Source organism: Anoplolepis gracilipes, chromosome 2 (assembly GCF_047496725.1).
Source record: "Anoplolepis gracilipes chromosome 2, ASM4749672v1, whole genome shotgun sequence".
Classification (NCBI taxonomy): domain Eukaryota; kingdom Metazoa; phylum Arthropoda; class Insecta; order Hymenoptera; family Formicidae; genus Anoplolepis; species Anoplolepis gracilipes.
The window spans coordinates 5144785-5158958 of NC_132971.1; the positions used below are offsets into that span (position 1 = coordinate 5144785).

Below are 14174 nucleotides of genomic sequence, written 5' to 3' on the forward strand. Positions count from 1 at the left end.
AAAGAAAAATTTACAAAACGTGAATTGGAAAACTGAGAATTGGCAATGGATATATGGACATGATTATAAAACCAAAAAATCTAAAACAATCGTTAAAGAATTCATTCAGCGATTCCAAAAGGAAAATAGAGATAATATTTATAATGTAGTTATAACGATTGTCAACTGGAATAATTATCTTTGGAATAAGTTAACACACAAAATAGCTAACATTGAAAAGTTGGAAAATGACAAATTGATTGTTATGTTATGTACAAATGCAACCACTACTAATAAACTATCACCTTTTATTGTTTATGAATATGAATATGAAAATACTCTAAAATATTTGGAAAATCAATGCCCTTCATTGCTATTCGTTTGCCAATTGCAAATGAATGAAACAACAAAGCTAAATATTTTCGTAAAATGGTATAATGATTATTTTACGAAACTTATGAGAGACTATCAACAGAAAGTAGATTTAAGTGGTAAAGTGATTTTACTCCTAAATTTGACAAGGAATTATATAATTTCTAAGAAGAGACCACGCACAATAATTTCGAGATAATATTTTTTCCACAAGATGTGTATCACGTCTTCAACCAATAGATAGCAATATTATTAGGAACATCAGATGTCATTTTCAAAGATATGCATTCGAAAAATCTTTCAACATTGAATATTGTATCGAATTAATCCGTCAATCGTGGGCAGATATTTCGCTTGACTGTATAAAATCTTTATGGGAAAAACTTTTTGAATCAGATTCCTGGGCAGAAGAGAATACTCCGTCAACAAGTTTTGTTAATAAATAAATAAAAAGATTAAATACTAATAGTCGTAATATTTAAGCAAAAGAGTAGCTTAATAATGTAACTATTGTAATAATGTTAACTAATCTTTCGAAATAATAATTGTATTAGCACTATCTAATTGTACAATAAAATGATTAATACAACATAAATGAAATATTCTAATAATGTAAACGTAAAAGGTATCGTAGAATATTACGAAATTAATGCATGTTAAGAATACATATTACTAATTTTTCATATAAATTTTGGATTTTCAAATTTAATTAAATGTGTTTATTATAATTATATATTGTTATACATATTATACATATTGTTTTATATATCGGAGGGTTTCATAACATAGGGGTAAGTCCGAAATCTCAATTTTACAGGAATGAGAAAATATATGGTTTAAAATTCGCATTTGATACACAGGAATATTTTTAAATAGTTTTGTATTTATTTCTATAATTTTTAGGTCAATTAGTATTTTCATGTGCTTTAAGATCTTATTTTTTTGGAATACGTCTCGATGTTATGGAACTCCTTGATATACTTGCAGCCATTTCTGTAGATCTACTTAAAATTAAGAAATTTAAAATTTTTGTTTTAAACTTCGATCAGATTATTCAATGGATAATAGCATGCATTTTGACAACGTACAGGTATCATAATACGATAAGATAGTCCAATTGTGCGAAAATAACCAATGTGTCCCGTTGCATTTTCTGTCTATTATCATTTATATTGTACGATTTTATCATGAAGTGTACTTGTGTATTCAGATTTTCTTGCGATGATTCAGGTAGATTGCACTCATGTCGATTAATATGTATGCAAGCCGTAATCTTCACTACTTAAGTATTGCCGTTAAGTGGATGCGTGGGAGTGCACCGTTACAATGCGTAAAACGTAAACGCATTGACGGCTAAGTACGATGGTTTATAAGGTCGCGACCTCAACTATGAGAATTTGTAACTATCTTTTACTTAGCGAATAGATAGCATGAAAATATAATGATTATACATGTAAAATAAATCTAATTAGAAGATTAATTAATTATCCATTCTCAATATTCAATAATCTCAATTTGCCTTGTGGATTTTCTAAAACCTGGCTATTCTAAACATTTTTGGTTCTAAGATTTTAATTAATATTATAGAATTTGAAAAATATTTCCATGTAAATCTATGAAGACTTCCATGATTTCACTTGGATTTGATGGGAGATTGAATACAGTATTTATTTCGTAAGAGTGCTAACAGTAGAAGTACTTTCGATACATTGCATGGGAATGACGGGCGCAATGGGTTAACAGCGTTGAGTATGTCGACAATTTTCACTCAAAGCCACTCAAGTTCTCACGTACCGATTCAACGAGGTTTTACACTGCGGAAGACGTTATGTGAACTTCTCAAGATGGTTTCTCCATCTCGTCGAGAGTGTTATTTGAATAAATTCTCTCGAGTGATATCCCGCGTTCCAGAAAACAGATAAAAATAAATACGATGTTTATTCGAGACATGCAAATGAAATTCTCGCTTTATTGTATATGATATATTTTCATTCCATAAAGTAACTCATTCGTTACACCTCGCCTTTCGCGAATACAATTGAAATAGTACTGCAATTTTTCCACTCATCCACTCGGAAGCCACATACTTTGTACGAGTTATACGTTTTGGAGAATGTTCAAGTTATGACGCGGTGTTTAAGTCTACACGTACCGTTGTAAATCGGTTGCATGCCGTTTGCGATGATTAATAAATAATTTTTGAATGAATATAAAGAACCATGCCGCGTACCGAGAGGCCTTTGTGTGGTGCGAAACACTGCGATTCGCGCACATTTAACGCGCAAGACAAATCTTGCATGACAAAAGCACGGTTACTTCTGTTACGTATTGCAGCCATAAATAATGCATGCTGTATGCGGTACTATGCGAGTGTTCTTTAGTACGTGTACTTGCTACATTTGCTGCCGTTCTTAGATTTTTACTCCGCATTCCTTTAACTTTAATTTCTTTGTCATCTTTTTAATGATTCTGATCAATTTATATTGCTCAATTATAACTTGACTTTTTCACATTTGAAAATGAGATATTTTTATAATTATATTTTAAATTAAATATTTTATCAAAGCAAAAGTTACAACACATGCAATTAATCTGTATAAAATATTTTTACATTACGAGAATGTAAATAATTAGACATGCTAATGATTTATAATAGGTTGTGTGACGCATTTTAGACATTCACAAAACAATCATGACGGGTAATTCGCGGGTATATACTTTTTATTGTTCGATTAAGATATTATCGGTTTATACATTCTCGTTTCAATGATTTTTCTTGTTTAAGAAGTCGCTACTTCGTACCGACAAGTCTCTATCACAAAGGTCGCTGCCGTTTTTCGCACGTTTAACATGCGTGACGCGTTGTGTGTAAACGCGTGCAGCAAATATACGGCTTGCATATATACGAGCGGTTGATTTATCGCATGACGAGCACCGTGCAGGGGCTCGTGCATAAACCCTTCTCTCTCTTATCTGCGATGTTATTTTATAAATTAGAGAAAAAGAAAAATTGAACTTTTTTTTCTGTAAATCTGTCCGTTTGCTGGTCACACGTTCGAGATACGAAAATGATCGTTTACTGCTTTTTTGTTTTGCGAAATATTTCATCTTCCAAAAAAGAAAGAAAAACATGTAAAAACAACTAAGGGCAAACAAAAATATTGCAAAAGATAAATTAGAGTTTTGTTTTATAAATGACGATCACATATAAAGTGAAAATGTTTTGTAATTTCAAAATTTCTCATAATTCAGGATAGAAGAGAAGCAATTTGCGCTGAGTTTATTTTTTTTTGTTTATTTCAGAATGGCGAAAGAATCTTTATAGGAGCACCAGGCAGTTGGTATTGGCAAGGTAAGATTTTTGATCAAATTTCTATTCATATAATAAAAATCTGTATATATCTTACTGTGAATACTAGCTAAGAATTTTTTTTGTTCAAGTTAACATCGATGTATATTTGTATTATTTTTTCTTTTTTCAATAAAAATTATCTAATCAACGACGTGATGCGACTGAACGAGAATGGAGGAGCAGATGTTGATTAGCGATTAGAGAGCGTGCGATTAATAGGTCTAATAATTCAGAGGGAAATTTCCTTTAACAAATTACAGGTCAGACATATTCGATCGCCACTGCCATGAGAATGAAGTTTGTAGCGACGATGTTAGTCACCGAAGCCGAAGCATCAGGTATCGCGTACATTTGCAGGTCCCCCGTAACTAAAATAATGTCCTTCTTGCCCCCCCCCCCCCGCCCCCCATTTCTAATAAGCTTACTATTCTCTCGTATTGACGATTTCTTACATACCAAATCAAATTAATTATGTGTTTTGCTTGTCGGTTTTGGTTTTCCGTGAATACGGAAATTGAAGTGAAAGCCGACGATAATAATCGCAGGAAAGCATTCTCGGAGATAGATTCGAAGTAACACGAGAGAATATTTTCCACCCTCTTCACACTTGCTTGGCAGTAACTCTAATCATTTGTCATCGTGCTTAATATGACGCTTTTATTATTAATCATGTAATTAAAATCGATCAATAATCACGTTGAAATAATCAGCCCGTTGAAACTTGAAAATATGTATTAAAAAGAACGTTATTAGCTACCCAATCATTATATGTCCCTATATGTGATTGGGATAATTCATTATCAGTTTCTTTCTTTCTCTGTGTATCTCTTACTTTATACAATATATAATAGATTAAATAAAAATGAGAAATTTAACAAATATTAAAAAACTGCTTCTATGCTTTGTTTTTCTGATGAATAAAACTTGGCCATAATTACGACGATTAATACGATGTGCCCCAACTTTTTTTTTAATTACTGCCAGATAAGTGGTGGGTGATTTCTAACAGGTGCGGGCCCGCTTTTTACAGCTTCAACAAACTACAGATGCAGCAAGAGCGGCAGTAAAATACGGATATCCAACTAGAAAGCTATAATACCTTTAATCGGTTGGAGAGTTTGCGCCAACATAGCGACTGCTTGACATTAATAGCGAAAACAAATGCTAGATTAATGATAGAAAAGCTTGTCATTCCCATGTTTAGCACATGTTGTTTTCACAAAGCCTTTCATATAAAATTAAATATGTATACGTACATATGGTTTCTTCTGTAAATTAATGTTATTAGTGCGGAGAAAATAAAAATAATTTCTTTTAATTGACTTATATATAATAGCTGTCAATTAAAGCCTCAATTAAATTGTTCTTCGCACGATAGGATTTTCAATTGTTCAATTACGGGATTTTACTTTTAATGTGATATAAGATTTTGTGAAAGAATTTGTGCGACTTATTTCCTGACTGCAGCAAAAACCGAGAGTCTTTAAAGGATTTTCGACTGGCCGCGGTCATGAATACACCTGCCTTCCCATCAAGAAATTTTTCAGATATTTCTCTCTTATTAATACCATGGAATTATTTTATAGGACAAGCGTTTTCGCAACCTTTAAACAGTCGATCGAGAATAATGTTCACCAAAGAGGGTCCCGCGAAAGAGGATGACAGTTACATGGGTTATTCCATCGCGACAGGAGATTTCGTTGGAAACGGCGATAGCGGTACAGCGGTCGGAGTTCCGCGCGGTTCCGATCTTCTGGGCAAAGTATGTAATAAGAGAAAAAAAAAAATGTAACGAGAGAAATATATTAGAATCGTAAGAATCTTACTTGAATTTTATTTTAATTTCAATTTGAATAAAATATTTTAAGATCAATTCAATCAACTGTGAAGAAGGCAAATATTCGCAGAGTATAATTTAAAAAATTCCTTTAAAAAGTTAAAAAATGTATCGAGATATAATTCTTACAATTCTAAAATTTTTAATTTTAAGTGTGTTTTACAAAATTTAAATAAATAAACATTTAATTTTGTGACAAAAGTAAAATTTAAATGGCATAATATGTATGTGTGTTGCGAATGTAGACTGAGAAAAAAATAAATGATCGTAGGTAATACTATTCACATCAAACATGACGAATCCTCGAAATCTCACCGGCGAACAAATGGGCGCTTATTTCGGTTACGCCGTGGCTTCCGGTGATATAGACGGAGATGGGTTGGACGACCTGATAGTCGGTGCACCCATGTACACAATTCCGGATAATCCGGAAATGACCATCGAGACCGGAAGAATCTATGTTATCTATCAGGGCGACGGCGCGGAAAAGTTCCGAAAATTCGACATAAGGTAGTTAAACTTTACAAGTATTGAAAAAAAAAAAAATTAAAGCAATTATTTATTACGTTAAATACCAAATTATATCGGGAAAAGATTTCTATAAGGCAGAGGCATTCGTAAATTTCCGTTACTCTCAAGTTCATTAACAACTCTGACCCGAAGGATTAAATGTGCCCTGCACGCAAGTTCGTTGAACCGCGACGATAAAGTTTATCGTTATCCAGAGACGGCGAAAGCAATCGCGGACGTTTTGGCTTGTCACTGGCTTCTCTGGGGGACATCGACCGTGACGGTTACGGTGACTTCGTCGTCGGCGCGCCCTACGCTGGTCCGAATGGCCGCGGTGCCGTCTACATTTATCATGGCTCACGGACCGGAGTATTAGAGAAGTATTCTCAGGTGATCCATGCAGAGGATCTAGATAATCCAGTTCAGACCTTTGGATTTTCGGTAGCCGGTGGACTCGACCTCGACGGCAACATTTATCCAGACTTGGTGGTGGGTGCATACGAATCGGGAGCAGCGATGTTTTTCAGGTTCTTATCAATTTTTCCTTCATTCAAGCTTGATACCTTTATGATGATATTCGAGTTTTGAATAAACTTTACGTTCTCCAGGTCACGACCAGTGATCAAGATGGACTCTTACGTGACCTTCGACTCTGAATCCAAATTGATCTCGTTGGACAATAGAAATTGCACGCTTTCAGATGACACCAGGGTCACATGTCTTCCGCTTAGAGCTTGCTTTAGATATTCAGGAGAGGGTGTTCTAATGAGGCACAATTTTAACATACAGTATGTACTCGATGTAAAGAAAACGAAGAATCCGAGGCTGTTCTTCTTAGAGTTGGAGGGTAGAAACACGATGAATCACACGATCACGGTCGAACGTGATCGGCAGTTCTGTCGCACAGTTCAGGTAAGCATTTATTTGATTTAAATATAGAATAATTTCTCTTTACAATAGAGAGGAAGAGACTAACTTGCATCATTCTTAAAGGTCTACGTGACTCCCAATATTCGTGACAAGTTAACTTCGTTGGATGCCGAGATGCGTATGAGTCTTGAAGAAGAACGGATTCCAGACAATCGTCGTCGTGATCCGAGAATGCCACTGAGACCAGTCCTTGGCGCGACGACTTCCCGGAAAGATACTCTTTCCATCAGAAAGAATTGTGGTCCCGACAACATCTGTATACCCGACTTACAGCTCAGCGTGAGGTCTAACGTTGGTAGATACTTACTGGGCTCTGGCAAAAGATTGGAACTCGAAGTTCTGGTACAGAACGCGGGCGAGGACGCCTTCGAGGCAACATACAATTTGCAGCTACCGACTGGTATCGATTATATCAAAATAGAGCGTATCGAGACCTTGGAGATTCCCGTTCACTGTTCCGCTCCCAAGCAATCAAATAACAATACTCTTCGCTGTGATATCGGAAATCCACTGCCGCAGGACAAATTGGTGAAATTCAAGGTGTTACTTCAGCCTGTGACGTCACACGGGATGAAACCTATCTATGAATTCGATATGCAAGTCAACACAACGAATCCCGAAGACCATATTACCACTCATGATAACAGTCAGCATTTATCTCTGCCGATCTGGATAGAGACGGATTTGCGTGTCGATGGCGAAAGCAAACCTAAGGATCTCTATTATAATCCCGACAATTACACTGCCGTTAATGTTACGACGGAGCTCGAATTTGGACCAGCGGTGACGCATAATTATACGATTCGCAATCAAGGCCCATCAGATATCGTCGAGGCCGAAGCGTTTCTTGTATGGCCTGCGCAGACTTTATCCGGGAAAGAACTGATGTACTTGTTAGAACAGCCAGAGACTGCGGGACCAATCGCTTGCGAACCTGCTAATGCAAATTACCTTAGTTTGAAGGTACGTATATAGAAACAAAATTTATTAAACAAAAATTATTTGTTTACATTGTATAAATTATACACATATAAATTATAGAAATTATGAATTATTATTATTAATATCTATTTGCTTTACAAAGCTATCTATCTAATTATAATATATAAAAATATATATATAATACACTTTTATATATAGCATTATATAGGTATAATGGAATCAAATATATGCATTTAAAATATCTTAACACTGTAATTAAAATAATTAGATAATTATAGATTAATTATAAATAGTTTTGTTTTATAATTTAATCAGTTTTTGAACGTGTGTGATGTGATGATGTAAATCATAATAATGTATTGCAGCTGGATCAACGCAAGAAAATACATTTAAATTATCCCGACTATTCTGGCGTGATTTTGGACGAATCACAATCAGGCAGAACGATCAACGTTCAAAGAGGCTTCGAAATAGACCGCAACAAATCGAGTCAGAAAGAAGAAACTGAAATCAATAGCGGCGATAGTTCGAATATTCAAAAATCACGGCATTCTTCATCTTCATCTTCTTCTTCTTCTTCATCGAGCATAGTCTCCGAAAGTAGGAGGATCCAACTGAATCCAACAGGAGAAAAACCTGACGTTCTCACTACGACGTATACGCAGAATTCTTCTGGAACTAGTTCCATTAGTACCGGTGATTTGTCCAGCAATCGTGGGGTTGTTTTTCATACAGAATCTGGTGATAGTTCCACGACTTTGGGCGGTGGATTCCACGAATCCGACAAGGAATCTTTCGGCTCTCGGAGATTACCCGATCTCGAAGAACCTTACGAGACTCGCAGAAATCATTCCGTTACAGTAGAAAGTCGTTGGGATGAGAACGATAATATACAAAGTGGACGTACGCTCTCGCCTTCGGGAAGAATCCATTCGGTTTTAACTGAGAGTGAAAGGCGATATCAAGAGCTATTGAAACAGCAAGAAGAGATTCGCTTACGTCAGGAAGCGGAAGCTCGTCAGAGGAAATTACAAGAGGAGACACGCCTGCAACGTCAGCGGGAAGAGCAGGAACGTATTATCGCTTTGCAACATCGTCGAGAAGAGGAGGAACGGCGTCGGCAGGAAGAAGAACGACGTCGAGAAGAAGAGGAACGACGTCGTTACGAAGACGAACGGCGAGAAGAAGAAGAATGGCGAAGACAGCAAGAAGAACGACGTCTGCAAGAAGAACAGGAACACAAATACAACTATGACGAGGAAAGGCGTTATGGAGTATTTACGGATGATCATTATCAAACTACGGAAAATTTCATTACTGGCGATCGTGAAGAGACGGTTGGTGGACGAGAACTTGGTTTCCGTTTGCATAATGTGAGTTCTACGCAAGAACTGGAACGATTCTTCGGCACATTGACAAAAGACGCGACTGGTTATCAGATATACAACAAGCAGGGACAACAGTATGTACAGTTTAAGGCGAGGTTTAGGACATCTGCCGACAGGAAAGAATACATAGAATTCGAGGACGGCTCTATATTCCCTCTTCAAGATCGTTACGGTGGCCAGAGCTATATTTCGGAGTCTACAGAGCCTCGCGACAGTCGGTTCCTCAGAATAGAAGGCCAGCTACTCATCACTCCAGACAACAAAGGTTATATTACGTTAAAGGATGGCCGTAGATTTCCTCTTCAGGGCTCTTACACGTACACCGAAGAAAAAAGATATACACTGCGCGGTCCATACGATGGCTATCAAGATGGCAATTCTGATAATCAAAATCAAAGGATTTACAATCAATCTTGGCAAGAAGAATCTTCTAATCGTGGTGTAACTTCAGATGGAAATGGTTATGAAACCAGATATAACACGCGTACACACGAAGAGAGACGAACAGAAGAGCGAACAAGCAATACTAGAGTCTATGGAAGAGATGATCGATTTAATCATGATCGATTTAACAATGAGTTTTCCACTGAAAGACCGGACTCCGGTTTAAGGCACAGACGCGAGAGTGATATGATCGAAGTTCAAGAATTCAAGGAATTCGAGCGGTTACATAGGCATCGGCGAGATCTGGAGACAGACGATTTCCTATCGAATGAAGCTGCATTTCAGAATGAAGATTATTATGAGGACGATCCTGAATCGCAGTACGATCATCCAGTACGACCCTGTGACGCAGCAAAATGCGTGATGCTGCGATGTGTATTGGGTCCATTAAAGAAAGATCAAGAGGTTTGGATCGGCGCGAGATATCGCGTGGACGCTAGAACCTTGAAAGAAGTAGCCTTTGAAGAAAAGGTGAAAGTATCGACGAAACTGGTAGCGCGTGTCACGAAACAACCGTTCATCGGTATGCCAGCCGAACAAGTTATTAAGAGTGATGAAGTTATTACGAACATCGAACCTAGCGCATCACCTTCCACTCCAGACATCATTCCAGTGTGGGTAGTAGTTTTGTCAGCCTGCGCGGGAATGATAATCCTCTTGCTGCTCATCTATTTGCTTCATAAGGTTAGTAATGTATTGTAGAATAAAATCAAACAATTTTAAAAATTTTTGTCTTGTGGAGAAATATTGACTTAAACATCCAGTGATATTTAAGTATTTTACTTAATTTTGTTAAATTTAATCTTCAGTGATAATAATGCTTGATTATATGTGGATAAACAATTGATTAATCTTGTCTATTATTTACAGTGCGGTTTCTTTAAGAGGAATAGGCCCTCCGACGCTCCAGAAAGGCAACCACTGAACCGAAACGGTCATTTCCAGCAAGGCGAGGATCACTGAGTGGGGTCCCTTTTTTAGTTTCGTTTTGTGCAAGTTTTTGACTTTCTGGCTACATCAGATTGAATCGCAGATGAGATAGGAACCTCGCTGCACGATCAAAAAGTGCCTTGGTCTTTTGATAATTAAGAGAACGCACATTGCATGGATTTGTTTGTCGTAGTCTGCGGATGTGATCCTAACTTCTATTGAATATCGTTCAACTTAATAGCGTTCAACAGTGCCTTAATTCACTGTCCAAGATGATTTGCTGAGGCGCATGAATTTTGAGTGACAATCGATTTGTCACTCTTATACTGCCACTGAATACTCCTTCCAGCTCCTGCAGCTCGACCACGCAAGTTTCTAGTCAGGAGACGTTCTTTTTTTATTACCTGTAATTACTTAAGCCGCGTGTACAGTCGGCAAATATAAATGAATATTTCGACATTCTTCGATGAATCTTCGATGAATCGTATCTTCATGTATATAAGTATATATATATATATATATGTTATTTTTTTAACGTTATCCGATGATAAAGCGCCTTTTGATATTGTGCCTCGTTGCTTCCGCTGCCTTTTTACCATGTAATAGAATTAATTGTTTTTTTTATCACGTCCAATCGGCACGAATTCTAAAATCTCGTATCTTGCTGATGATATCTTCAGCTGAATTCGTTCGAAACACAACGGGTGAATTTTTCCATAAAGCTCTTTTTATATAATCAAATGTTGCATATCATGAAAGATATCTTATAAATCTTCAGACGTCTTTTATGCTTTCTTTAAATTTTTGAATGATATGTTGTTAGCAACATTTCAAACTCATTTAAAAAGGATATATAAATCTTTCTTGAAAATAGCCTCGGAGACGCACGGAGCTCATTTCATTTATTTATTAAATTTTTATATACAGTGGGACCTCTTATCCTATGACCCTCTTATGGTACGAAACCTCTTATCCTACGACAAAAAATCCTCTCATGCTATGACCGTGAAAGGGGAATTATACCCCCACTCTCAAATTTTTGTCATAGGATCAGAGGTTTAAGCGGAAAATTCCGGACCGAAAATGTCGTAAGATAAGAGGTCCGACTGTATATATATATATATATGTACATATATATGCATATATATATATATATTGTATATGTATATATAATATATATACATATATGTAATATTATAGTACGTACGCTTAAGCGCCGTAACAATAGTGTGACTTATAGTCGCGCGCGCAAGATGAATGTGTGTAAAATTTGTAAATTATTAATTTACATTACTAAAATTATATCCACGAAAAGTGGCTTAACGCAATAATATTTGATTAGAAAAGAGACGTTCTAGTATAAATAGAAGATTAGTGCTGACTTGTACATACAACGTTAAGACATAATACGAAAAAAAATATGTAATGAAATTTGAATTAACCATTATGCATATATTGTTAATTTCTTTTATAATAAAACTGTTAGAGGAATAGCTTCGATTAATATAAGAAGGAAAAATTATATCAAATGTGAATCTGTATAACTATTTATTAAGAAATTACAATGATGTAACAGCATAAAAAAACATTTAATTACCATCAACATCGTGTGTACTGTTTGTACTGTATATTGATTGATCGCATTGATTGTTTCTACTGAACCTAGCCCTTATCACACAAATTATAAGAAAATTGAGTATAAAAAATATATGTTTTATTAATCTCGTCTTTTTTTGTAATTGATTTGGATAGTATCCCCTTCACATTTTGTTGATAAAATTTGTATAAAAATAATCTATAATGGGATTTGTCAGTTTGTAAAATATTCTGTCATCTTTGTTAATAATTTGTTTTCAAGAGTTTCACATGAATAGATCAATGAATGATGAATAATTGTCATAAATGTAACTATAAATATCACTAATGTTTAACGATTTGCGATTGCATGTATGTGTGTGTATGTGATTGCAAGTATGTGTATGTGTATGTGATCGAAAGAAACTGAAGTTTCCCCGCAAAACATATAAAACAAATATAATTATATAAAACAATATATATAATACCACTAAAATAAATACTTTATTAAAAAAACAACATAAAATCTCGCTCCATAAAATCATACAAAAGTTTATACACTAGAGATATCCATATAAAAGGAAAGGGTAAAAAATGCATTTCTGAATTACGTAATTCAGTTATTGTTATTGTATACTGCTTGTACCTAGGTCCGGCAATTGTATGATGGATCGGAGTGAAATATATTATCTTTTTCACACAGGATATAGTATGAATGATCAAAAATCAGAATGAATATTGATATTCGTCGCGTAATCGTTACTGCTCCTCAAAACGCCAATATGTTATATTAGACAACATATACAAATTTGCGTCTATTTAAAATGGTATTTCTATTTAAAATCACACTTAACAATTTGTTTTATTTTATTGAATCTTTCTATGGACTTTCTATTGACAAAATGGATAATAATCGCAATTTGGGGCGCATTATCATTCCAAAAGTATACACTATACACTATACATTCAGTAAAATAAATAGTAATGATCTAAAATACGAGCAAAAACGAAAGGAATCCTAAACAAATATCAATATTTTTTAATATCTGCGAGTCTTTCAATTTTACAATATCACGATGCAACCTTAAAATTTCGTATAATAATATTACGTGTGCGTTGAATAAACCTTATTTCTATCATAAGTATATAACTCTGAATTTTTTAAACGGTAATATTGGACAATGGACACAAACATTTGTATTATCATCTAAATTGTCATTTTTTATTCAATCTATATCCTTATATGTGTTATCTTCATATTAATTATCGGATTTAAATTGAATATTTAACAAAGAGCAAATTTAATGGAATTTAATGAGTTTATTTAGTAAAATGTGAGACGTCTTTTTTTTGTTCTTATCTTCCACTGTAACTGAATGCCACTTTATAAAGTTCCTTATGCGTTTCTCTCAGTCTGTTACAATAAATTTACAGTTCTTTGTACTTATGATATAATTCTTAAGGTTACTGGTACGTTCTCGGCCGAATCATGAATTTCGGATTAATTTTTTTATTCAAAAAATGCTAGATCAAAAAGCGACGACACTATATGATCATGAGGTAAGTGGAATAACAAAACTACATATTATTTACGCCGATTAGCGATTAGAAAAGGAAAATATTAGTAGACATAATATTTATAGTATAGTCAAACCAGACCTTATATGGAAAACTTTTCTTCATCTCTTGCTAGAACATGCAGACAGAAGAAAAATTGAAGAGAAACAAATTAATGTTACAAAATTAAAAGAAAACCTTTCAATTATTATACTTTGCACAAATGTTACTGGCAATCACAGACAACACTTTATGTATGAGCATAAAAATGAGAATGAAAATCAAGGAGTGTCAAAACATCGTGAGAGATTGCTTGTGGCTCATAAATTAAAAGAAAATATCTCGACGGAAGAATCGA

General features: G+C 34.9%; 1 protein-coding gene across 2 annotated transcripts in view; it reads left to right on the top strand.

Moving 5' to 3' along the window:
- The window catches only part of If (integrin subunit alpha inflated), a 78735-nt gene extending 66325 nt beyond the window's left edge, over nt 1–12410 (top strand). The window contains exons 7-15 of one of the 2 annotated variants that reach the window (XM_072910593.1): nt 3655–3703; nt 3964–4041; nt 5290–5465; nt 5812–6050; nt 6266–6577; nt 6659–6962; nt 7044–7943; nt 8288–10438; nt 10625–12410. In XM_072910593.1, the coding sequence (XP_072766694.1) occupies nt 3655–3703; nt 3964–4041; nt 5290–5465; nt 5812–6050; nt 6266–6577; nt 6659–6962; nt 7044–7943; nt 8288–10438; nt 10625–10717 (4302 nt within the window). In that variant the 3' untranslated portion in view covers nt 10718–12410. The remainder of the gene's footprint in view (nt 1–3654; nt 3704–3963; nt 4042–5289; nt 5466–5811; nt 6051–6265; nt 6578–6658; nt 6963–7043; nt 7944–8287; nt 10439–10624) is intronic. The other variant, XM_072910594.1, reaches the window with a different exon arrangement.
- Nucleotides 12411–14174: the final 1764 nt, after the last annotated feature.